General features: G+C 37.9%; 1 protein-coding gene across 2 annotated transcripts in view; it reads left to right on the top strand.

Annotated features, from left to right (window-relative positions):
• The window catches only part of EPRS1 (glutamyl-prolyl-tRNA synthetase 1), a 97,726-nt gene that overhangs the window by 37,111 nt on the left and 36,503 nt on the right, over positions 1–24,112 (top strand). For both annotated transcript variants that reach the window (XM_004480233.5, XM_012520329.4), the window contains 6 exons: positions 5,914–6,024; positions 7,918–8,054; positions 9,267–9,474; positions 10,184–10,296; positions 14,760–14,877; positions 18,434–18,793. In XM_004480233.5, coding sequence (XP_004480290.1) covers positions 5,914–6,024; positions 7,918–8,054; positions 9,267–9,474; positions 10,184–10,296; positions 14,760–14,877; positions 18,434–18,793 — 1,047 coding nt within the window. The remainder of the gene's footprint in view (positions 1–5,913; positions 6,025–7,917; positions 8,055–9,266; positions 9,475–10,183; positions 10,297–14,759; positions 14,878–18,433; positions 18,794–24,112) is intronic.

Genomic DNA, 24,112 nt, shown 5'->3' with positions numbered 1-24,112 from the left:
GCCGGGCTCGGCTTTCCCGCCCGCCGCCCGGCGCAGCGCGGCTCGGCTCTCCCGCTTGCCGCCCGGCGCGGCGCGGCGCGGCGCGGCGCGGCTGGGCTCGGCTGGGCTCGGCCGGGCCCGGCTTTCCCGCCCGCCGCCCGGCGCAGCGCGGCTCGGCTCTCCCGCTTGCCGCCCGGCGCGGCGCGGCTGGGCTCGGCCGAGCTCAGCCGGGCTCCGCCCCTCCGCCCGCTGTGGCTCAGCCGGGTTCGGCCGGACTCGGCTACCCTGGCCGCCGCCCGCCGGGGCTCCGCGCGGTGCTAGCTGCCTCGGCTCCACCTACCCAAGGAGGGAATCCTCCACACGTAGCTGGGATCTCCGTGTATATTTCACAGATGGATCCTCTCTGTTACCTTCCCTCCAAATCGATGTCCAGACACCTCCGGACCAGGAAAAATCCCGAAACAGCCGGTCCCAAAGAGTCTCCGACGCCTCCCAGCCAATTCCCCCCTGGAGCTAGTAACCGGGAAGTTCACTCAGCCGCCATCTTGCCTCCCCCTCCTGAGAAGTCCCAATTTATATCTTATAGACCAGTCCTTTCCGTTACCTTCCCACCAAATCGATGTCCAGACACTTCCTGCCCTGAAAAAATCCTGAAAAAGCCTGGTCCCGGAGAACCTCCAGCGGTGCCCAGCTGCCTCTTCCCAGGAGAGACGGCAAGGCAAGCTCACTCAGCCACTTCACTTCACTTGCCGGAAGTCCTTTAATAAATTTTTACTGTACACTTAGGTCAAAAATAGTAAATATAATTCACTATAGTCAAATAGTTCTGTAAGATTTGTTACGATGAACAGAACATTCCCCTGACCTATTTTTCTCTATTTTCTTCTTAGAAAAATCACTTTGATCTCTTCTAGATAATTCTTTGGGTACTTATTACCATAACTCTAAATGAGATATATGTATTTTTATTTATTTAATTTTTTTATTTTTAGGCATTATCCCTTTCTTCTTACTATGGACAATGAGGATTTACTTCCTTTAGGATTCTTTTTTTTTTTTTTTCTTGTAACTTTTTACCTTCCTTGTAATTGATTATCTTTTCCCTCCCATTTGCTTTGTTTCTAATTTCCTGCAAATTTTCTAAGTTTTCCAAGATGTTCAGGTTTTTCAAGTGTTCTTTCAGTTTTATCTTTGAGACATCTCTGCCAGAAGCTTCTGTACTACACTGGTCTGATCTAGACTAGACTAGTAGCCCTTTGACTTCTGAGGCACAGCTGTCTTCTCAGGTCTCTTCACCATCATCTTGGGGGGATTCCCTTTCTCTTTGCCTTGTGATGGATCATCTAATTCCAGGATCTTCCTTTAAAAAAACCAATTTTATTGATACATATTAATAAAGCATACAGTCCATCCAAATTGTACAATCAGTGGTATTTGGTATGATCACATAGTTGTGATCTTCTCTTTTTATTACTTTTTACTTTGCTGAAGCATATTCTCCATGAGAAGAAGAGCATGAGATGAAGATGTTTTTGAGACCCTGTTATGACTTGTTTTGCCACCTTGATGATTATAGGATCTTCTCTTTATACCTAGTATCTGAAATTTCATGATGATGTGCTTTGATGGGAATGTGTTTTCATCCACATCCATTGGAAGAACTTGTGGCTTCCAGTCTGGTTTTATTCCTTCATTTCTAGGAAATTTTCTTGAATTCTTATTTTACTTTGCTTTTATTTTCCCTCCTCTCTTTTTTCCTTTTTCTTTTTCTCTGTTTCTTTACATTTTATTTCTTCTCTCAAATTTATCTGCTTCAGAGGTTGGACTGCCAGGACTGTTCCCCTCTCATTTTCTTAACTTTTCTGTCTTATTTCCCGTCTGTCTTTTGGCTCTTCTTTCTGGTAGACTTACTTAACTTTATCTTCTCCTGCCCTCTGTTGAGTTTTATTTATGCTGTATTTCCAAGGTTTCTCCTTTATTCTTCGGAATTTTCAAAATAAATTTCATCAATATAATGTTAGTACTTTTGTGTTTTGTTTCTTGTAGTATATCTCTTGGCCCCAGGCTGTTTATTTTGGTTTCTTTCTTTCATTTTAAAGGCATTGCTCAGATGTCTGGTAAGCCTTTGGTGTCTGCCCATGTTTAATATGTGGAACTAAAAGATTAGGTGTCCAGAAATCCTAAGTGCAGGAATTGCACTGTCAACTGAGCTTCCCTATAGGATGCCCGAGCTGGGCAGTTAGTTGGAGAACCCCCATCTCAGTAACTTTGTGTTTTCTATTGAATTGGGCAGTTTTCTTGGAGGAGTCTCTTTCAGTCACCTTCCTGAAGTGCAAAGTCCTGGCTGACAGGGCCTTGGAGCCAAGCACAGGAAGACAGTGGAGGGGCTCACCATGTAGATAATCCTCTTGTCTTCCCTCACCTTCAGCTGTTTCTGGTATCGTCCAGGACCTGGAGACCCTTTGTTTTCACAGAGTAAACTTCCATTCTTCTGCTTATATAGGACAGAGGTGGTGGTTTTGTTGTGTGAGTGGGAGATGGGATGCTTCTTAAGTAAACTCTCAACCAGTCCTTGACCGCCTCCATTCATCCCTTTGCGTATGGACCTGGCATTGCCAGTTACTGAGCCTTTTGTCATGGCTTTCCCATTATAGGCTTAGAACTTTATTTCCTTGTTCTATTAAGTCACTTATCATTCTTCTATATATTTTTCAACTTCTAGAATTTTATTGCTATTATCTCTTCTCCTGGTCTCCTAATCCTCCTGGATTTATGCCTTTACACAAAACAAAACCTTCTCTGTCTTTTTTATAGGGCATTTGGAGAGTATCTTCATTTTGCGTTTTTGCCCTGATGTCTGAAATCATTTCGCGCCGTCTTAAAAGCATAGCACCATGTGCTTTGTTGTTGTTACTGTTTTTCTTTTTGCGGTACCAGGGCTAGGGATTGAACCCTGGACCTCATATGGGAAGCCAATGCTCAACCACTGAGCCACATTGGCTCCCTTAAGTTGGTTTTTCATTTGTTGGCTTGTTGTTAGTTTTTGGTGGTGGTGGTGGTGGTTCCTAAGAGACTCTGGGCATTGAACCCAGGACCTCTCATGTGGGAAGCAGGTGCTTAATCGCTTGAGCCACATCTGCTCCCCCATTGCACTGTGTTTTGATTAAGATTGGTGGTAAAGAGGAAAGTATGCTGGTCGTATACTTTTTTTCTTCTTCTTCTTTTTTTAATCTTATTTTATTATTTTCTTTTTGGTCATATACTTTTTGTTTCTATTTCTGGTTTCATTGCATCTTTCTACATTGAAACTCATTCCCTTAGACCCTTGAGTTATTCCTCTTTTTTAGAGTTCATGTCACTTTCAATCTCTAACTACATTTTGTTATTTTCTAACTTGTTCTTTACAAGCTTTTCAAATAAAATTTAAGTGCAGCATCAGTAAACTAAATTTAGCTCTGTGATATTGTGAAGTAAGTGTTAAGGGCAGCATCTTTGGATACTCTGTTACTCTTAGAAACTTGGTATTTTTAGAAAGCAGCTTCTGCTAAAAAAAATTAGCTGGAGAGTAATTCTGTGCTTCTTTGAAGAAAGCTATTTACACAGTTAATTATATATGGTAAAGAAAAGAAGAGAGACAGGGTTGAAGGCTGCATGAGACGTGGGAAGGCTGACAATCTCATTATCCCTCTGAAAACATTAAAATCCTTGTTTTCATAGTCTAACATGAAACTAGCACATATTTTTTTTGTGTTGTAGTTAAATAGAGCATATGTAGTTCTGTAGCAAAATATTTTCTTTGATACTAGTGGGAGACATTCCAAGAGTTTAACTGTTGTCCTAATTTTCTTCCTGATTTTACTTAATTGAATGTTAAGATTTAAACTTTTCAGTCAAGGCAGAAGTGGTACACTTTAAGATGTCTGTTTTACAGCTGTTAACCTTTATTTATTGGTTTACTCTTTATATTTGTCTTTGTTTTTTTGAGAGAATATTAAACGTTTTCTCCCTAACTCTTATCCCAACTGCCTTGGATCAGCTAGTAAATTAAGTATGTAGAGGCTATACTTTCCACCCCCTTCCCCACCCCCTCAAATAAGGAAAGTCTTTCTTCAGATGGTATTTTTTTGAGTAAACCCAAAAATATAAAAGAAAGGTGTAACTGTTGTGGTTGGAGTGTCGTAGAGGGTCTGGAGTTGTGCCGTCTTTAGCCTTATTCTTGTCCTTGACCCTCCAGTTGGTGGCTACCAGGTCACCTCCTGGAAATACTTAAGACACTGAAGTAATTTGAAGATCACTGATCCAGCAATTTTTAGAATGGTAGTTTGAGAGCTGAAAAGACTTCTAAATCTTTAAATCCAAAATTTTACAAACTTTTGGGTCCTCAACATCCTTTGGAATGTTAAAAATACAAGTTTCCAGACTTCATTTCAGACCATTAGTATAATCCTTTAGAGTTAACTGGCCTAAAAATCTGTAGTAACAATTGCCCCAAGTGATATTATAGTTAATTAAGTAAGAGAAATAGTCTTCTGCACCTTTTTTCAGATGAGGAAGCTGAGCTACAGTGAAATAAAGTAAGTTTCCCTCACAGAGTTTTAGCTTCTTTAAAAAAATTGCCTTACTGGCTTAAATTCTGAACTATCAAAATAAATCTTTGGTCATTCTAGCCCAGTAGAAGCAGAAAGAAAGAACCCTTAATTAGCACAAATGACTTTTAAGCCTCAAAGAAAAAGTGAAACTGTAAATTTAGAGAGAGGCTGGTGCTGATTTTAGCTGATGATTTAGTACTGACTTGACGTATAAGTAGATGAGGAATAGCAGGTGAGGTAGAAAGTTAGATAAATGACTTTTCTGACTTCACATGAATGAGCCTCTAAGAATGGTTTCTTTGAGTTTTTTCGGATTTTCTCATTACTTCTCTTCTCAGGAAACTGAAAAATGCCCTCAAAGCAAACCTAAAAGCCAACCAAACAATGGCAACAACAACAAAAATAAAACAATTCAAAGTCAAATTGAATTAGCCATGCCTCTATTTCTTGCATCCTTCTAATGAGAAAAAAAATAACTTCTGTTGCTTTACTTAGCGATTTGATTCTACATTTGCTTCTATCAATATTTTTCTCCCATGTTCTTTGTATAGTGCTTAAACACTACTGCTGTGATTGGTCATCATGGATAAATTTAATTGAACAGTGAAGTGAGAAAATTGCATCTGCCCCAGAAAGGGATGCTACTACTACTCTTTTAGAGGTAGACTAGGTTAGAGTGTAATAATTATGATCATTATTCAATCTGCAATTACTGATTACCTGAATATGCCAGGCCTTTGTTAGGAACTGGAAATCCAGTAGTCCCTATATAGAAATCGACATTCAAGGAGTTTGCAGAGTAGCAGGAATATATTCTCTTGTTTGTACTTCTAATCTTTGAGATTGCCTTATTATAGTGACTTAATGCTATTCTGCTTTTGATGGTGGTATATTGTCTGACACTGATTATAGAAAGGGATATTGAAAAACAAATATCTATATTTCTTTAAAATGGGTTTCTCCAACAATACAAAATTGAAATCATATTTACCCGTAGGATTAAAATAACCCCATAGGATAATTTTTCCTTACCTTTCACCATCCGATTAAAATTATTTTGAAAATATTTCTAATATCATGCTTTAACTAACTGGTTTCTTTTCACCTGCCAGTATTTATGCTTAGGAACGAACCCTTGAATCTTTCATGTAGTCTTGGTTTATGGTTGTTTTTCTTAATTCTACTCAGCAATTGAACATTAGAAGAAGCATTAACAGGCACACCAAAAAATTAGTAAATGCAGTAACAAAGAAAGCCAATTAGTATTCCTGTGCTGCTGTTTATTGTATTTGTGAAGTTTTTTGAAGTATTTGAAAGTTTTCACACTAGTTTGTATGTGTTGCAGGTTATTGACCCAGTGGCACCACGTTATGTTGCATTACTGAAGAAAGAGGTGGTCCCAGTGAATGTTCCTGAAGCTCAGGAGGAGATGAAAGAAGTAGCCAAACACCCAAAGGTCACCCTGCAATTTCACCAGTGTTTTTCTCTCTATTTATTAAAACAAAGAGGAAGATAGAAGTGAAAATGTACTTTGTCAGTAGCATGATTTGGGCATTATTTTCTATCCAGTATTATTTATAAGAATTTGATAACAAATGAAGTAAATATTTTTGTGTATTTCTTGTTGAAGATATTCTTTCTAGTAATCACAGCACCTTATGAATAACTGTTTTTCTCAGTTTGCCTATTCTGTAGGGATAGCCTGTTAGTATATTATAAGAATTTATCTCTTCCTGGAATCACTGTGAAAGATGAGATATTCTAATTCACACTCTTGTGTCTAAATGGAAGCTGCAGTGCATTCTGTATTAACTGTTCATTAACTGTAACTTTTGTTTTTAAGCCAAAACATTAGACTTACTAATCGAATCACAGATGAACTCCAGACTCTGTCACACTACAGTATGCTCTATTTTGGAAAGTATCAGTGAAATGAAAACATTATCTGTCCATCCAGATCCAGAATATGAACCTTAAATACAGCTAGAAGGGACTTCCCTTCCTCTTAGTTAAACCACAGTTGTATTTTTGAATAGTCATAGCTGCTTAGTTGACCATCTTAATGTAAAAAGTGGTTCTTTTATTCCAGATTTGTGAGAAGTCTTTAAATACCTTTATTATATAATGTTGTATTCATGGACTAGTTCACATAGAAGATAATATGCATTGTGAATAGCTATAAATATTCTCCGTTGTAGTTTTATGTGATTTTCTATGTATGATATTAGCTATTTTCTAATTTTGAAGATTTGAGTTATTTTAAGGGGATCTCTAATAAGACATGGTGTAATTGTGTGTGTTTGATTGATTGGTTTGAAATTGCTTTTGCTTTATATCTGATTGGTTTAGCCAGGTGAATGTATCACCCACTACAGATAGCAAAAAATGTGAGGCTTACTGAATGTTTTAAAATTTGAATGAAGAGAATAAAACCTTTTACGTGTGCTTATTTGTTAAAATGACTAATGTGTTTATGTACCTTAAGTGAAATTACTAAGTATTGCTCATTTTTAAACAAGAACTAATTGATTAGGAAGCAGACTCTTAAATTTCAACTAGATAAATTAAGTTGATCTGTGGAATTTTCATTATTAACATTTTCTCATGAAGTGTTCTGTATTTAGCCTGACAGTATTCTGTTTGAGCTGGTATAATTTCAGTAGTTGCAATAACATACTGAATTTTCTCAAATATATTGGTGCATTCATTGCAAAAACGTTTATTAAACACATGCTATTTAACATTTGTTAAAGTGATATCCTTATGCTTTTTACTATCTTTAAAATTTATCTTCTAAAATATAGAAGGTACACAATTTCGTGCTCTATCCTAATTTGATGTCTTTTGTCCCATAATGTCCTCTAACTAGTCACTACTCAGGAGAGACTTTTATTTTCTCCTCTGCTGTAAAAGCAGAGAGATTCTGAAGATAGTCAAGCAGAGTTCTAGTTGGTGATTTAACTGAAAACAATGAATGATTTTTTAGGCTGGAAGTAATCTCAGGGGTAGACCACCTAATCTAACTCCATCAGCATTAGCAGTTAGGTGACTGACCCAGTGTCACAGAATGGGGATTCAGACTAATGAATTCTACTCTGAAAGTAGTGTCACTTAAAACAAGTATGTACTATTTAAATACTAAAAACAGAACTGGGAATACATTTAGGTTAAAATAAATAGGATAAAATAAATAATAATTAGTATCTACTTCCTAATTAACAATGATCAGTATAGTAACATATAATTTACATTTGGTTAAAGAATAAAATGAATGAATGGAGAATGTACTTTTGCATATCATTCAATATGTTATTTCAACTTTCATTCTACCTTTTTTTTTATCAATCAGAATCCTGATATTGGCTTGAAGCTGGTGTGGTATAGTCCCAAAGTTTTCATTGAAGGTGCTGATGCAGAGACTTTGTCAGAGGGTGAGATGGTTACATTTATAAATTGGGGCAACATCAACATTACTAAAATACACAAGTAAGAACTTTTGTTTGTTTTCAAATAAATATGGAAGTAAAGTTTTAGGATTGTTTCCTTACTAAAAATTACTTAATTAAAACACATTCATGTTGCTGATTAGTAAACTCCCTAGACATAGATACTGCAAATTCTGGAAACAAATTAAAACTTTTTTTCATGTATATTCCAATTTACTAATAAATTTTTTATTAAGATTTATTTTTATTTATCCTCCCCCCTCGTTTTGTGCTGGCTGTCTGTTCTCTGTGTCTGTTCATTGTGTGCTATCTGTGTCTGCTCATCTGCTTTTTAGGAGGCATTGGGATCTGAACCTGGGACCTCCCATGTGGTAGGGAGGCGACCAATGGCTTGAGCCACCTCTGCTTCTGCTTGTTGTATCTCTGATTATGTTTCCTCGTTGTGTCTCTTCATTGTGTTATCTCATTGTATCATCTTGTTGTGCCAGCCTGTCGCATCAGCTCTTTGTCTTGCTCATCTCCTTTAGGAGGCACCAGAAACCGAACCCAGAACCTCCCTTGTGGTAGGCAGGCACCCAGCTGCTTGAACCACATCTGCTTCCCCGGGGTGTATCTTTTTGCTTCTGATGTAAAATTACTATATTTAGGTAAAAAAATAATTCTAATGCTTAAGAGCCCCCTTTTAACATCTAATTCCATTATATAAGTGCCTGGTTGGGGGAGGGGTTCTTAGAATATGTATATATAAGCTATTTCTATGTTGAGTTTACATTTTGTTTAAGGATAACTGAACTTTCCAGTTACTATAATGTACTGTATTCCTTAATTTGATTTTTTAGATTATATAAATGGAATATAGTATGCTTAATAATTTGTGTAAATTAAAATCTTAGTTGCTTGGTCATTATATAAAATTTCAATATTATGTATATAACATAAATATGTTAGATTTTATAATGCTTAAGGCAGGTGAAAAATTTGTAAATATGTAATATTTTTTGTCTGATGTATGTAGATCTTTTCCAGTGAATTATTGTTATCATGAAGCTTTTATTGTATTTTATTTGTCTCTTCACCCACTCTTCAGCCCCCATATATGTCTGGCATATATTAGAAGGACAAATAAATGTTTGATTTGAAACTTTTCCAAGGAAAGTTCCTCATTTATTTATTACAAATACTGTCGAACAAGATGGTACATTGATGGCAGTAATGGTTTACTTTTTTTAAATATTTTTCAATCTTTATTTAGAAATGCAGATGGAAAAATTGTATCTCTTGATGCAAAACTGAATTTGGAGAATAAAGACTACAAGAAAACCACCAAGATTACTTGGCTTGCAGAGACTGCGCATGCTCTACCTGTTCCAGCAATCTGTGTCACTTACGAGCACTTGATCACGAAGCCAGTGCTAGGAAAAGATGAGGACTTTAAGCAGTATGTCAACAAGAACAGTAAGGTAGCCTTCTAAAAGAAATTGTGTTTCATCTGTCCCTTTTCCTTTAGAATTTTAAGGGTTAATTTTACATATTTGAATATACATCTAGTGCCTAGATAAAACATACCAAAACATTCCTTTTTTAAAAACTCTTTTATCCACTTTGGAAAATATGGAATCAAATGGGAAGCTATATGTCTTCTATCAAAGAGGATGGAGTAAATAATGATTCCAAGATTTAGGAGAAAAGTGGTAGCATTAATAGAAGTAGATTAGGCAGAAATTAAAGTTGATTTGAGAGAAGTTAATGATGAATTCAGTTCAAGAAATGTTTTTTTTAGGTTTCTCTTGGTTATGTAAGTAGAAATTTCTAGATTTTAAAAATGTGAAACTGAAGTTTGGAAGTTATAGCTAGAGTTACAAGGAATGAGTAATCTGTGTAGCAGTGATAGTTGAGGGTATAAGAATGGATAAAGAACATTACCTAGAATAGGTAGTATAAAGATAAAAAGAGAAGTTTTGAAAATATACAGATATACAGTGAATAGAGCTGTCATTTCATTTGTTTTATTCTTCACCGTTTTTCTGTATGTGCTTAAGTAGTTAACTATTTAACATACTTGTTTAAAGTGGGAGAATTTCAGCTACTGGAACTACTGCTTACATTTTAGAGTTGTTTTAGTGTTCTGATTTTGAAAAAGCATATTTTGGTCTTACATCATCTTTACAGCATGAAGAACTAATGCTGGGGGATCCCTGCCTTAAAGATTTGAAAAAAGGAGATATTATACAACTCCAGAGAAGAGGGTTCTTTATATGTGATCAGCCTTATGAACCTGTTAGGTAAGTAAATAAAAGCTAAACATCTGTGTGCTAATGCTTGAATTTCTTATAGTGAGTACTATTTTAAAACTTGAACTTTAACTAAAATATTGATATTTCACAGTTATCTGTTCAGTTTGATTTTTTTTTTTTAAGGAGGCACCTGAGATCAAATCCAGGACCTTATATGTGGGAAGCAGGTGCTCAACCAACGGAGCTATACCTGCTCCTGATTTATTTTTATTATTCTTTTTAATGTCTTTTTTTAATTGTATTTTTTTTTAAAGATACAAAGATCACACAAAATGTTAAATTAAAAAATACAAGGTTCCCATATACCCCACTCCCCACACCCCCCACTCCTCCCATATCAACAACCTGTTTCATCAGTGTGGCACAGGGTGTACCTCAGGCAAGATTATATTATAATATTACATTACATTAAATGTAATATTTCAGACTTTCATAATTTTCCTTAACAAGTGATTCCTTTGAACCAATATAATATACGTTGAACATTAACAAATTATTCATTTCTAAAACTAAATTATCTTATAATAAATCTTCAGGTAATTGAAATAATAGGAAATTTTTTAATATATCAACTTATCTTTAGGTAAAAATTATCTTTGCCCTTTTCTTTGTAGTAAATTTTCGTCAGATATTATAGAATATAAATGGTGCAGCAGGTATATTTACAGCTAAAGTAACAAATGTTTATGGTCTTTTCTTTTTATAAACCATGAAATAATAGGGTTATTAAGAGGAGAACTTTCAGTTACTATGTGTTTGCCCATACTCCTTTTGGCTTCCTGCTTGTTTCTAGTGTTTTTTCATTATGTCTCTATGTGGGTCAGATCTCTCTCCTGGGCTTATTAGACTTGTGAATCCAGCTGCTTTTTAGATATCTCTCAATAGTTGTCTTTAAAGCAGTTCAAACTCATTATGTTCAAAATCCCAGGATCCCTAGGTGTCATCTCTGATCCGTTCTTCTCCTTCATCGCCCATTTCAGTCAGTAAGCCTTGTTTGTATTGCTTGCTTGGTTTATCTTCTCTGAATCAATTGCCCTGTCTTATTTCAGGCCCTCAGCATTTCTTTGGTTGTTGAAACAGTTTCTAAATTAGTCACCCTGCTCCAGTTTTGTCCTTTTCTATCCATTTTTTGTTTGCTGCCAGTCTGAAAATTTCGAAATACCAATTTTATCACATTCCATCCTGCTTAAATTCTTGTTAGCTTCAAGGTAAAATCTAGACTTAGTGTGATATGCAAGATTCTTCATGTTATGTTCTCTTCCACTTGAGCCACATTGTTGTAGTTTATCTCTGCCTGATCACTTCTGTTCAACATTGTGGTGCTGCATGGGGCTTTCCAAAGGCATCAAGTGGTTTTGAACCTTTGTGCCTTTTTCTGGAACGCCCTACTTCTTTTTCTTCGTTTAGATGACCTTTCACATATTATATCCTCTAGATAGCCTTCTTGTATCTTCCAGAATGGATAAGTACCCCATGGATATGATCCCATAATATCCAGCACTTTCCTCTATTGGAATATGTATCACACACCTTTTTTTTTTTTTTTTAAGATTTATTTGTTTTATTTATTTCTCTCCCCTTTCCCCCCACCCCCCAAGTTGTCTGCTTTCCATGTCCATTCTCTGTGTGTTCTTCTGTGACCGCTTCTATCCTTATCAGCAGCACCAGGAATCTGTTTTTTTGTTGTGTCAGCTTTCTGTGTGTGCGGTGTCATTCTTGGGCAGGGTGCACTTTCTCTCGTGCTGGATGGCTCTCCTTACAGGGCACACTCCTTGCACGTGGGGCTCCCCTACGCGGGGGACACCCCTGCGTGGTGGGGCACTCCTTGCACACATCAGCACTGTGCGTGGCCCAGCTCCACACAGGTCAAGGAGCCCTGGGGTTTGAACCACGGACTTCCCATGTCGTAGGCGGACGCCCTATCCATTGGGCCAAGTCCGCTTCCTGTATCACACACTGTTGAATCTGTTTATTTGGTTGTTGTTGTTTCTGCCACTGGAATATAAGCTTATCAAGACCAGATAACTTTTTCTTCCTCATCTTAGTGTTCCATTGCTTTTAGTCAGATGATACGTGTGAAGGACATAGCACAGTCCATGGTTATTATTAAGCCTTTATAAAATGTGTAGTGGTAGTTGTACTACCAACAGGAGTAAATGTCCAGAACAGAGTAGGTTCTCAATTTATTATCATAATATTACAGAACTTGGGAAGTGGATGTGACTCGAGCAATTGGGCTCCTGCCTACCACATGGGAGGTCCCAGGTTCAGTTCCCAGTGCCTCCTAAAGAAGACAGACAAGACAGTGGGCTGGTGTGGTGAGCTGATGCAGTGAGCTGATGCATCAAGATGATGCAATGAAGAAACATAACAAGGAAACACTATGAAAGCCACAACAAGCAGGGAGCAGAGGTTGCTCAAGCTATTGGGCTCCTCCCTCCCACATGGGAGATCCCTGGTTTGTTTCCCGGTGCCTCCTAAAAAAAGACAACAAGCACACAACGAACAGAGAATAGGCAGCGAGTGCAGACAATTGGTGGGGGAGAGGATAAATAAAATAAATCTTAAAATACATATATATTATTGAAACTTTAAGAGAATAAAAAGACAAGCCACAATCTGTGAAAATATTTGCAAAACATATCGATAAAGAACTTATATCTAGAACATACAAGGAAAAAGACTCTTTTTTTCGTGAGATTCTAGGACTGGAGATTGAACCCTGGACCTCGTATGTGGGAAGCTGGCACCCAACTGCTGAGCCACATTGGCTCTCCTGAATTGGTTATTTCATTTGTTTGCTTTTTGTTTGTTTTTTTTTTTTTTGGTTTCTAGGAGGCACCGGGAACTGAACCCGGGACCTCCCATGTGGGAAGCAGGTGCCCAACCTCTTGAGCCATACCCACTGCCTACAAGGAACTCTTTTTTTTTCTTTTTCTTTTTTTGTTTCTTTCCACTTTCTGCCCCCACTCCCACCCCAGTTGTCTGCTTTCTGTGTCCATTTGCTGTGTGTTCTGTGTCTGCTTGTGTTCTTGTCAGTGGCACCGGAATCTGTGTCTCTTCTTATTGCGTCATCTTGCTGCATCAGCTCTCCGTGTGTGCGGTGCCACTCCTGAGCAGGCAGCTCTTTTTTCACACTGGGCGGCTGTCCTTACGGGGCGCACTTCTTGTGCATGGGGCTCCCCTACGTGGGGGCACCCTGCGTGGCACGGCATTCCTTGCACGCATCAGCACTGCTCGTGGACCAGCTCATCACTCGGGTCAGGGGGCCCTGGATTTGAACCCTGGACCTCCCAATGTGGTAGGTGGATGCTCTGTCTGTTGAGCCAAATCCGCTTCCCACAAGGAACTCTTAAAACTCAGGAAATAGGGAACAAGCAACCCCATTTAAAAATGAGCAAAAGATCTGAACAAACACCTCAACAAAGAAAGTATGCAAGTGACAGATAAGCATATGAAAAATGTTCAATATCATTTATCATTAGGGAATTACAAATTAAAGCAACAATGAAATACTATGCATACTTACTAGAAAGACTGAAATCCAAAATACTGGCAATACTGAATGAGTATGTGGAACAACAGGAACTTCCATTCACTGGGAGTGGGAGTGCAAAATGGTACAGCCACTTTGGAAGATAGTTTTACAGTTTCTTACAAAGATAAACAGGCCTACCTGATTCAGCAATTGCTGTTCTGGGTATTTAGCCAAAGGAGTTGAAAACTTATGTCCACACAAAAACCTGCAAATGAATGCTTTTAGCAGCTTTATTCATAACTGCCAAAAACTAGAAGCAACCACAATATCCTTCAACTGCCAAATGGATAAACCACAACCACAGTTTAATAAGGGCATAAGGTTTCTTTCTTGGGGTGATGAAAGTATTCTAAAATTAGATAATATTTTTACAACTCTGAATTGTATACTAAAACCACTAAATTGTGCACTTGTAAAGGATGATTTTTTTGGCATCAAGTTTATCAATATAGCTATTATAAAAAAATATTGAAGAGATGTATAGGACCCTATTGTCTACTGAACTGAGACATTCTTAGAAATATTTTACGGAAATTCCTTTGCATATAAAAAGCAGATAAGTTGTGATATATAGATGCCTTTTCAAGTCAAAAGGGATATCATTAGCATCTCCTAATGCCATTTCTGGTGACAGGCAGAGTAGATTTAGCTTTGTTCTGGGTTTAGCTTTTTCATTTCTATGAAAGTTTATAAACTAAAGTTTGTAAGTCAAGCACTCAGTTTTTATTCATGCATTCATTGTTTTTAAACTACTCTAAGAGCCTCTGGTTTGAATAGTAACAGAATGGACTATTTATTTATATTTGGAAAAGCATTAACTCTGTGCCACTGAATTTACCTGGGAATTCAGTTTTAATTGCTATTTAAATAACTCTTCATATAAACTTTTTTGTCCCTTCATTTTCTTTTCTAGCCCATATAGTTGCAGAGAAGCCCCATGCGTTTTGATATACATTCCTGATGGGCATACAAAGGAAATGCCAACATCTGGGTCAAAGGAAAAGACCAAAGCAGAACCAACAAAAAATGAGGTAAATATAGACCTTTACAGCTATGTCTGTAATTACTAATGTGTTTTCTTAGGATTTAGAATATACTTCTTTACAAATGCATGTCTTCCTTACTGTCGTGACTGAAGAAAACAAGAACTCTTAGCTTTGCAGGATTTTTGTTCTTGCTCTTCCATACATTGCAAAAACAATTTAAATTTTTATTGTTATTATGTCAAAAAAGTAAGAAAAACAGGAATGTTTTCAGAAAAGGTTTTCAATTTTTTTTTTCCTAATAGAGCTACAGTAGAATTTTTTCTCTTTAATAGCTAATTGGCTTTAATTGGGAGCATTGTATAGAATAGTGGAAGACAGTCTATTCTTAGCTTCTCATTTTGGAAATGAAGAAGAAGAAAAATAAGCCATACCCAAGAGTACAAAACTTGTTGTTGATGAAGTTAGGGCCGAGACCTGGTTTTCTGACTCCCCGTCTGTACTTTTCTATCATGCTCCACTGCCTCTTTGAGAGAAGTTCCTGATGGTCATTGAGAATTGGAAAAATTTTTTAAAAAGGATAAGAACTGTTTTGTTGTGGGTAATAGGAAATTGTTTTAGTTGCCCTTTAAAAGGTGATTATGAACATTTTCTAATCCTTTTTCATTTTGGAGAGAACTTAGTCATTCAGTTAAACATAACAGTAAATGCAACTTTTTAAAAATGAAAAATAACTATTTTTCAAGATAACTTTCAGTGAGAAAAGTAGCATTGTTTTGTGTTTTAGCAAATCTCTAATTTCTGACTTAGCTTCTGGAAACTGCACTGTATGCTTGTGAAAAAGAACAAAAAAAGGCAAATTATAGCTTAGAATTATTATGAAAATAGCTGTGGCTTTCTGGGTTTCCTGAAAGGGTCTCAGAAGCCCTCTGAGGTCTGCAGACCACACATTCATTGAGAACTGCTGATATATAAATGAAGTAAACATGAAATGAGAAATTTAACTGCTCTTCCCTCACTGGCTCTCAGTTCCTACCTCTGCATTCATCGTTTACATATCCTGTGAAGATACTGGTGTTTATGCTGTAAGTTAATGTACATGTTCTTGAAAAACCTCTTGTTCAGCAAAACTGCATATGAAAAATAACAGGACAGAAAAGTTGGGTTGGGGCAAACCACTAAAAACCTGTGCATCTCATGTAGTTAGAGTCATCCGGAGGCTCAGCTAGGCGCACTTGCAGGAGTGGCAGCTGATGCTGGTTGTTGACTGGGAGCTCAGAACTAAACCAGAGCATGTATACATGTCCCTTCCAACATGGTAGTCTCAGGATAGTCAGACTTAAATGATAGCAGAGGACTTCAAAAGTGAGTGTTCAGTAGACAAGATAGAAGCAGCATTGCTTTGTATGACCTTAGCTTAGAAGCCCACTTAGTATCATTTCCATTGCATCTGTTAGTTGAAGCAGTCATAAGCTTGCCTAGACTTAAGGGAAAGGGACAAAGACCTCCATCTCTTGATTTGAGGAGGAGTGTTGGGAAAAAAAAGTTTGTAGATAGGGAGCAGATGTGGCTCAAGTGGCTCGAGTGGCTTCCCACATGGGAGGTCCCGGGTTCAGTTCCCAGTGCCTCCTGAAAGAAAAACAATTAACAGGCAAAACAAATGAAAAAAACAACTCAGAGTCGCCAGTATGGCTCGGCAGTTGAGCACTGGTTTCCCACATAGGAGGTCCTAAGTTCAATTTCCAGCCCTAGTACCTCAAAAAAAAAAAAAACTGTGGATATACTTTGAAATCTTGCACAAATCCTTATAGAAATTCAGGTAAAATTGATTGGCATTTGTACCCAACATTGCAGTCCACAGACTTTTGCAACCTTAAATGTTAAAGCTAATACTTGCTCCTTTGATATATAGGTTTCTGAGGGTATTTGCCTCCAAGGGAGATGAACAGTATTACCATATTAAAAGTCTGACCCAGGATGTACCCTGCTTCTTTTCTGTCTTTTCTGATATGTCTTTGAAGCTCCTTCATATTCACTTGCAGCTTCATCAGATGCAATAATGTAATGGAAAGCTTAATTCTTTTATGGTGGCACTTATGCAGGAGTTTCAGCTTTTTCTTAAAACTGTCATGTATTTCAAAAGCTTTCTCTTGTGAAAAAACTTGTTCTGTATGCTTCTTTGTTGAACATTAAACATTAAACTGGGAGAAATCACATACAAAGTGGAGTGGTTTTTCAGTTTTACACTGGCATTGTTTGCCTATTTACTGGCCATGAATGAGTCAGTTCATGTTACAGAAATATGTATGGCAAGACAAAAAATATATATATTTTCAGTGCTGGTTACAGAATGGCTCCCTTTATTATATTCCTCCCTTACTCTATAGTATTATGCATTAATATATGCATATTAGTGTTTGTATATATATATAATCTCACCAAAAATAAATAGTAAATTATCAGTGATTTAAGAAATTACGGGGAAATTTTGAATGTACATTCCTTTTGTGTTACATGCTGGCTTCAGAACCTAATCACCTGTAAAATGAAACACTTATAGTTTAAGGTCCTCTTAGCTATCTAGATAAAGAAGTTGTATTAGTTTTCCTGAGCTGCAGTAACAAAGTACCACAAACAATAGAAATTTATTGGCTCACAGTTCAAGAGTCTCAAAGTCTAAAATCAGGGTGTCACCTGGTTCGTACTCATCTGTAGAGGAGACTCCTTCCTTGCCTCTTTTAGCTTCTGGTGTTTGCCAACAATTCTTGGCATTCCACTCTCTGACTCTTGTGGGCGTTTTTTGTCTTGAGGTATTGAGGCCAGGCATTAAACCCAAGACCTTGTATATTGGGAACCGGCACTACACTGGCTCCCCTGCGTTGGTTTTTTTGTTTGTTTGCTTGCTTATTTTGTTTTTGCATTTAGGAGGTACTGGAGATTGAACCTAGGACCTCACTGTGTAGCGCTCGACCATTTGCGCTACATCTGCTGTCCTCTGACTCCTGTATTTCATGTGGCCACCTCCCCTCTGTGTCTGTGTCTCCTGTTCTGTGGACACCCACAAGTCTTGGTGGATTAGGACCCACTCTAACTCAGGACCTCTTCTTAACTTGATTATATCTCAGAGACCCTATTTCTAAATAAGGTCGCAGTTGGAACTAGGGCTTAGAGCTTCAACATGTCTTTTGGGGAGGTACAACCTGATGGGTTAAATACAGTTCCTATCCTCCTTTTACAGTAAGGAAACAGGCTTAGGTAAGTAACTTATTCAACTAGTAGCTAGTAGTGCTGAATAGTGATTTACTCTCAGATCAAATGGGAGAATAATTTATTTAACTAGCTCCCTACTGATGTTCAGGTTATTTTCAGTTATTTATTATCATAAAAATGCTCCAGTGAGAACTGTATGTCTCTACATTTGTTTGCTTCTCTCATGATTTTGGTCTGGTAAATTTTTAAGAATGAGTTATTCGTTTAAACTTTTTAAGGAATTAAAATTTTAAAAACTTGTTTTAACTTAAAACATAAAATAATCAGTGTGATGTAATTTAGTGGGAAGACATTTAACATGAATTATTTTACTTTTGGTTTTCTGCCTCGGTAGACAGCTGCTCCTTTTAATGGGAGCTCAGCACCTTCTTTGAGTAACACTTGTGCTGCAGCTGAGGATTCGTTGGCCCTTTACAGCAAAGTGGCTGCTCAAGGAGATGTGGTTCGTGACTTAAAAGCCAAGAAAGCAGCGAAGGAAGATATCGATGCAGCTGTGAAACAGCTTTTGGCTTTGAAAGCTGAATATAAGGGAAAGACTGGCCAGGAATATAAACCTGGAAATCCTCCTGCTGTGGTGGTACAGAATATCCCTTCTAAATCATCAGCAAGTATTCTGGAAAGTAAATCTCTTTATGATGAAGTTGCTGCACAAGGGGAGGTCGTTCGTAAACTGAAAGCTGAAAAAGCCCCAAAGGTGAGTATGCTGGAATGAGTCATGACATCATTGTAGGTCAAGAATATTTTAAATAGTCTTGAAGTAAAAGAAGCCATTTAGGGGTGAACAGTGTACAGAGAAAGGTATTCCAGCTATACTACTGGAGCCCTTGTTAAACCAGAAATTCACCCCTCCGCCCCCTCCAAGTTTCTGCTCAGAAAGTTTGTAGTGGGACCCATGCATCTGCGTTTCTAACCAGTTTTCCAGGTGATACTTGTACTACTTTGAGAATCGCTGGTGAGAAGATAACTTCTGCAGGGGCATAGAAATATGAAGGGTCAAAGCATATTCAGGGAACAATGGGTTGTTGAAAACCTTTTTTTTTTAATAAAGATTTATTTTTTATTTATTTCTCTCTCTTTCCCCCCTCCCCCCAGTTGTCTGCTCTCTGTGTCCATTCGCTGTGTGTTCTTCTGTGACCACTTCTGTCCTTATCAGCAGCACCAGGAATCTGTTTCTTTTTGTTGCATCATCTTGTTGTGTCTGCTTTCCGTGTGGGTGGCGCCATTCTTGGGCACGCTGTACTTTTTCTCGCACTGGGCAGCTCTCCTTACAGGGCACACTCCTTGCGTGTGGGGCTCCCGTACATGGGGGACACCCCTGCGTGGCAGGGCACTCCTTGCGCGCATCAGCACTGCGCATGGGCCAGCTCCACATGGGTCAAGGAGGCCCGGGGTTTGAACCGTGGACCTCCCATGTGGTAGACGGACGCCCTAACCACTGGACCAAGTCCACTTCCCTGTTGAAAAGCTTTGACCAGTGATTGCTTTATATACTTCTGTGTTTCAGAATCCTCACAGTGGAGCCTTCAGATGATACCAAATTTTGACTGAAATATAAATTTTATTCTTGTTTCAGTGATGTCTTTAGGCAAAACATTTAGCCAAGTAGGTTGTAGAGCTTAGTGTAGAATGGAGTTATTTACTATAAGCAAGAAGTAAGAGGCAAAAAGGGAATGGCATCTGCAGTGGAGAAAGAGCACATTAATAAAGAAGATACATAGTGCTACTCAAACAGCAGCTTAGTTCTAAAACATGATCAGGTAAATAGTCCTGTAACAGCATTTAAATATAATTCAGTCCCCAATGTGCTGCCAAAAATTACAGAATCTGGACTGTGGCATAAATACAGAGAAATATGGTATACCACTGGGTTTGCCTTAACGTGGCTGGAGGAGATTTCAGAAATGTTCTGTGGCCATCTGCTGTCTCGTCAGTGTCCTGGAGTAAGGTTGGAGAATGACTGAAAATGTGAGGTGGAAAGCTCTGTACTTTACTTATGAGTTGCTAGACATCTGATTGGCAGTCTGGCCACATAAAATATTTTAACTCTGCTGAGGAAGGAAAATGCTTTTGGGAGATTTTGTTCCTGGAATTAATTTTTTTTTTTGTCTGTCTGTCTGTTATCTTTAGTGAGACTGTGGAGGTCCTGCAGAGCCAGAATTACCTAAAACAATTTTGCTTCAAGCAATAAAGGTTGCTAGATGTGTAGGTTTCCGGTAGTAATCCTTGCTGTTTCCTTTCCTCTGATGAGGTCAGGAAGCATTTTACACTCTGCATTATCTCCTGGACACCAACCATGGATCCCTTTGTAGGTATAATTTGAGGGAATGATCTTTTGTCTTCACATTTCTTATTCTGAATAGAGTGCATTGAGATTCTGTGACAGTTCTTGTTTAGTAGTGACAGCAGCAACCATATTCAGAGTAATAGTTACTTCATCTCCCATTGGGCTAATGGATTATATCACGTTTTCATGAAAAAGCAGTTAAGAGAAAATCAGCCTGTGGGTTTAAAAAAATCTTGATTTCTTTGGCAGTTGGGCAGATACTTGTATTAGGTACTTTTTTTATTTTTTATTTTTTTAGGAGATACCAGAGATCAAACCTAAGACCTCGTTCATGGGAGGCAGGCATGCAACCACTCAGCTATATCCACTCCCCTGTGTTAGTTTTTAAAACCCAAATAACAATATCAGGAAAGGGAAAATTGATATACACCTTTCTCTAGTAAACAGTTCCTGAAATTCACATCTCCCCATGTCCCCTACCCCTCTTTCACCCTTAACTCCAAATAACCTCAGGTCTTCTCAGACCAAAAAATAAAGATTGCAAGGGGAGAAAATAAGGAGTAACAAACCCATCCTTTACCTTCCTGATTTTTGAGATTCTTGTCAGGAATTTAAGTGAAGTGGGTTCTTACTGTCTGTATTTGATATTTAGTGCAAACCTGCTTTTAATTTAAACAAATATAAATCCTATAGCAAACAGATTGTGAGACAAGGCACTTCACATGAATTATTTCAGCACAGAGATCTTCTAGGGAAATCTGAGGAATTCATTTTAATGATTTATGTCAGAGAAAAATAGTAGGAAAATTGAGATGAACCAGATGGTTGTCTGACTCCAAGTCTGGGCTCTATACTGTGTTATACTGACTCCTGGAATCAGGGTTCAGTAATTGGGCTATTTCTTTCAGCTTTAGGTTATATTTAAACTAAAAGCAGATTTCTAACCAGTTGACTAAAAAAAATTGCCCTACTTTAAAAACCTGCAAATCTTTAGTTCACTAAATTTCCTGCAGATATTTTTATGTGATACAAGCAATAGCACATCCTCTTCCCCGCTTGGAAGGATTTCCCGTTCTGATTACCATTCCACCACCACCCCTACCCCTGTGCCCAGGGATCTCTGCCGTGGTGCGCCACGATTACTGATGTGTGCAGATCGCGTTCTCTCAGGTGTGCTCAGAAGGAACAAAGGCAGAAGACCATTATTAGAGTTGAAAAAATAGGCAGAGATTTAAAAAGTGTGTTAAGGAAGTTCTTCTCATTGAGAATGCACATGCACAGACCATTTTGGAAGGTTCTCTTCCTCTCTTCCTACATTGATCAAGGACTAGTTTTCCTTTGTTCCCCATGGAGAAATGTTTCCATCTAGTGACTGCTACAAAAAGAGTTGATGTCTTCTCAATGTAGCCAGGTGAGTCCTCATCCATTTTCTCCGTTTTCCTTCCCAATTTTCAATCATGGATCGAATCACTTTTTATTTTCCTCAAATCTCCATCTTAAACCTTTACTGAAGTCTTTTGTGTAGACTGTTTTCTTTCTCATTCATCAACATTGACAATTAATTGAAAACTTGATGTTTGTATTGGCATATGTTAGATTAGTTTAAAATAGTTTTTATTCATTAAAGAAACTTAAAATCTATTAGCAAGTGTTTTTAAGCTTCTGCTTTTGTATAATACTACACTGAGTAGTATACCATCCAGTTTCTCCTTGTAAATACCTTTTAATCCAGCAAAACAGAATATTGAGAGATTCTTTCTTTATCCTTCCTTCAGTTGTGCACTACGTGTTAGAGTATCTCATTCAATGATGAAGTGCTTTGCCTGTCTTAATTTTCACTTTAAAATTTTTCAAATTGTAATCTTGTCAAATAAGGATTTTTCTGTTTGTGTGACATGGAAAATTTTTGTGACTTCATACTCAGTATATACCTTCTTATAGTGTAAAATGGAATGTCTTTCAAGTAAAACTCTTTTTATAAAAATGCTTGCAGGAAATTCCTTAACTTTTCCCGCATTCCTTTCTTTTAGCTTAGGGAAGTTTTTTTCCCCCTTGATTCTTTATAAAAAGGTTGTTATTTTTTATTTATTTCTCTCCCCTCCCCCGCCACCCCTGCCCCCCAGTTGTCTATTCTCTGTGTTCACTCGCTGCGTGTTCTTTTGTCCGCTTCTGTTGTTGTTAGTGGCACGGGAATCTGTGTTTCTTTTTGTTTTCGTCATCTTGCTGTGTCAGCTAGCTCTCCGTGTACGCAGTGCCATTCCTGGGCAGGCTGCACTTTCTTTCACGCTGGGCGGCTCTCCTTACGGGGCTCCCCTACACGGGGGACACCCCTGCGTGGCAGGGCACTCCTTTTGCACATCAGCACTGTGCGTGGGCCAGCTCCACATGGGTCAAGGAGGCCCAGGGTTTGAACCACAGACCTCCCATGTGGTAGATGGATGCCCTTTACCCATTGGGCCAAGTCTGCTTCCCCCGTTGATTCTTTTATGTCTAACTAACTTTGTCTTCCTTTTTAGGATCAGGTAGATTCTGCTGAGAAAGTTGCAGGTTTACAGAAAAATCATGCATAAAATACAGTCACCATATACTACCTGGACTAGTCAGGATTCCCTAGGAAAACAACTGACGGGAGATACCTATATTGTGTAAATATTATGAGATTTTTTTTTCCCGGGAATTGGCCTGAAACTGTGGGGATAGGCAGGTGCAAATTTTATAGGGCAGGCTGCAAGGTGGGAACTCTGATGACAGTTTTCAGTGAATTCCCCAGAAAAAGCCAGCTGGCTGAAGTAGAGGTAGAAATTCTCCCTTCTTTTCCAGATTCTTTAATGTTCAGCTTCTGGCCGCTCCCTCTGGCTTTCTTTTTGTCTGAATTTCATTCTCTTATAAAGGACTCCAGTATTAAGATTAAGACCACCCTGATTGAGGTGGGCCACGCCTTAACTGACATCACATCATCAAATGCCCTACGTACAGTGGGGTCACACCACAGGAGTGGATTAAATTTAAAAACATGTTTTTCTGTGGTACCTACAGCTCCAAACTACACCACCATCCTATTATTAACACCTTTCATTAGTGTGGTGCATTCGTTGCAGTTGATGAAAGAATATTTTTCTAATTGTGTTATTAACTATAGTCCATGTTTTATTTTAGAGTTCACTGTTTGTATTGTACAGTCCTATGGATTTTTAAAAAAAATTTAATAGCATATATATGATCTAAAATTTCCCCTTTTTAACCACATTCAAATATATATATATATTTCAGTGCTGTGGAAATACTTTTTAATTTAAAGAGTATAAACAGGTCAGGAATACAAATCAGACAGCCTACCCTCATCTTCTGCCTATACATTTCCTCCTGTCTTTACTCCCTCTGTGTTGCATGGTATAACTGACGCAAAAGGCAGCATGACATTGTATCAGAGTAGATTGGATAAGGAAACGGGATCTGCTGTGTTTCAGATTAAAATTCTTCAAAAGTATGGTAATACTTCCTGCATTCCTCTGATCCACATTTCAGTATTCTTCCTGGAAAGATTTTCTTTCTCTTTGGTTTTTACTTTGTTTTCTAGGGCATTGTTTTAATTAGCATTAAAATTGGATAGGGTAGTTTGGAGGAATTTTTTTTTTTTTGATTGGTGCCTTGAAGGTCCCTAAAATAATTGACCTGTGGTCAGATTGTGCCACCATTTCAGGTAAGGCAAGCTATTTGGGTCCTTGGCCT

Source organism: Dasypus novemcinctus, chromosome 13 (genome assembly GCF_030445035.2).
Source record: "Dasypus novemcinctus isolate mDasNov1 chromosome 13, mDasNov1.1.hap2, whole genome shotgun sequence".
NCBI classification, from domain to species: domain Eukaryota; kingdom Metazoa; phylum Chordata; class Mammalia; order Cingulata; family Dasypodidae; genus Dasypus; species Dasypus novemcinctus.
This window is presented reverse-complemented; position numbering and strand designations above follow the sequence as displayed.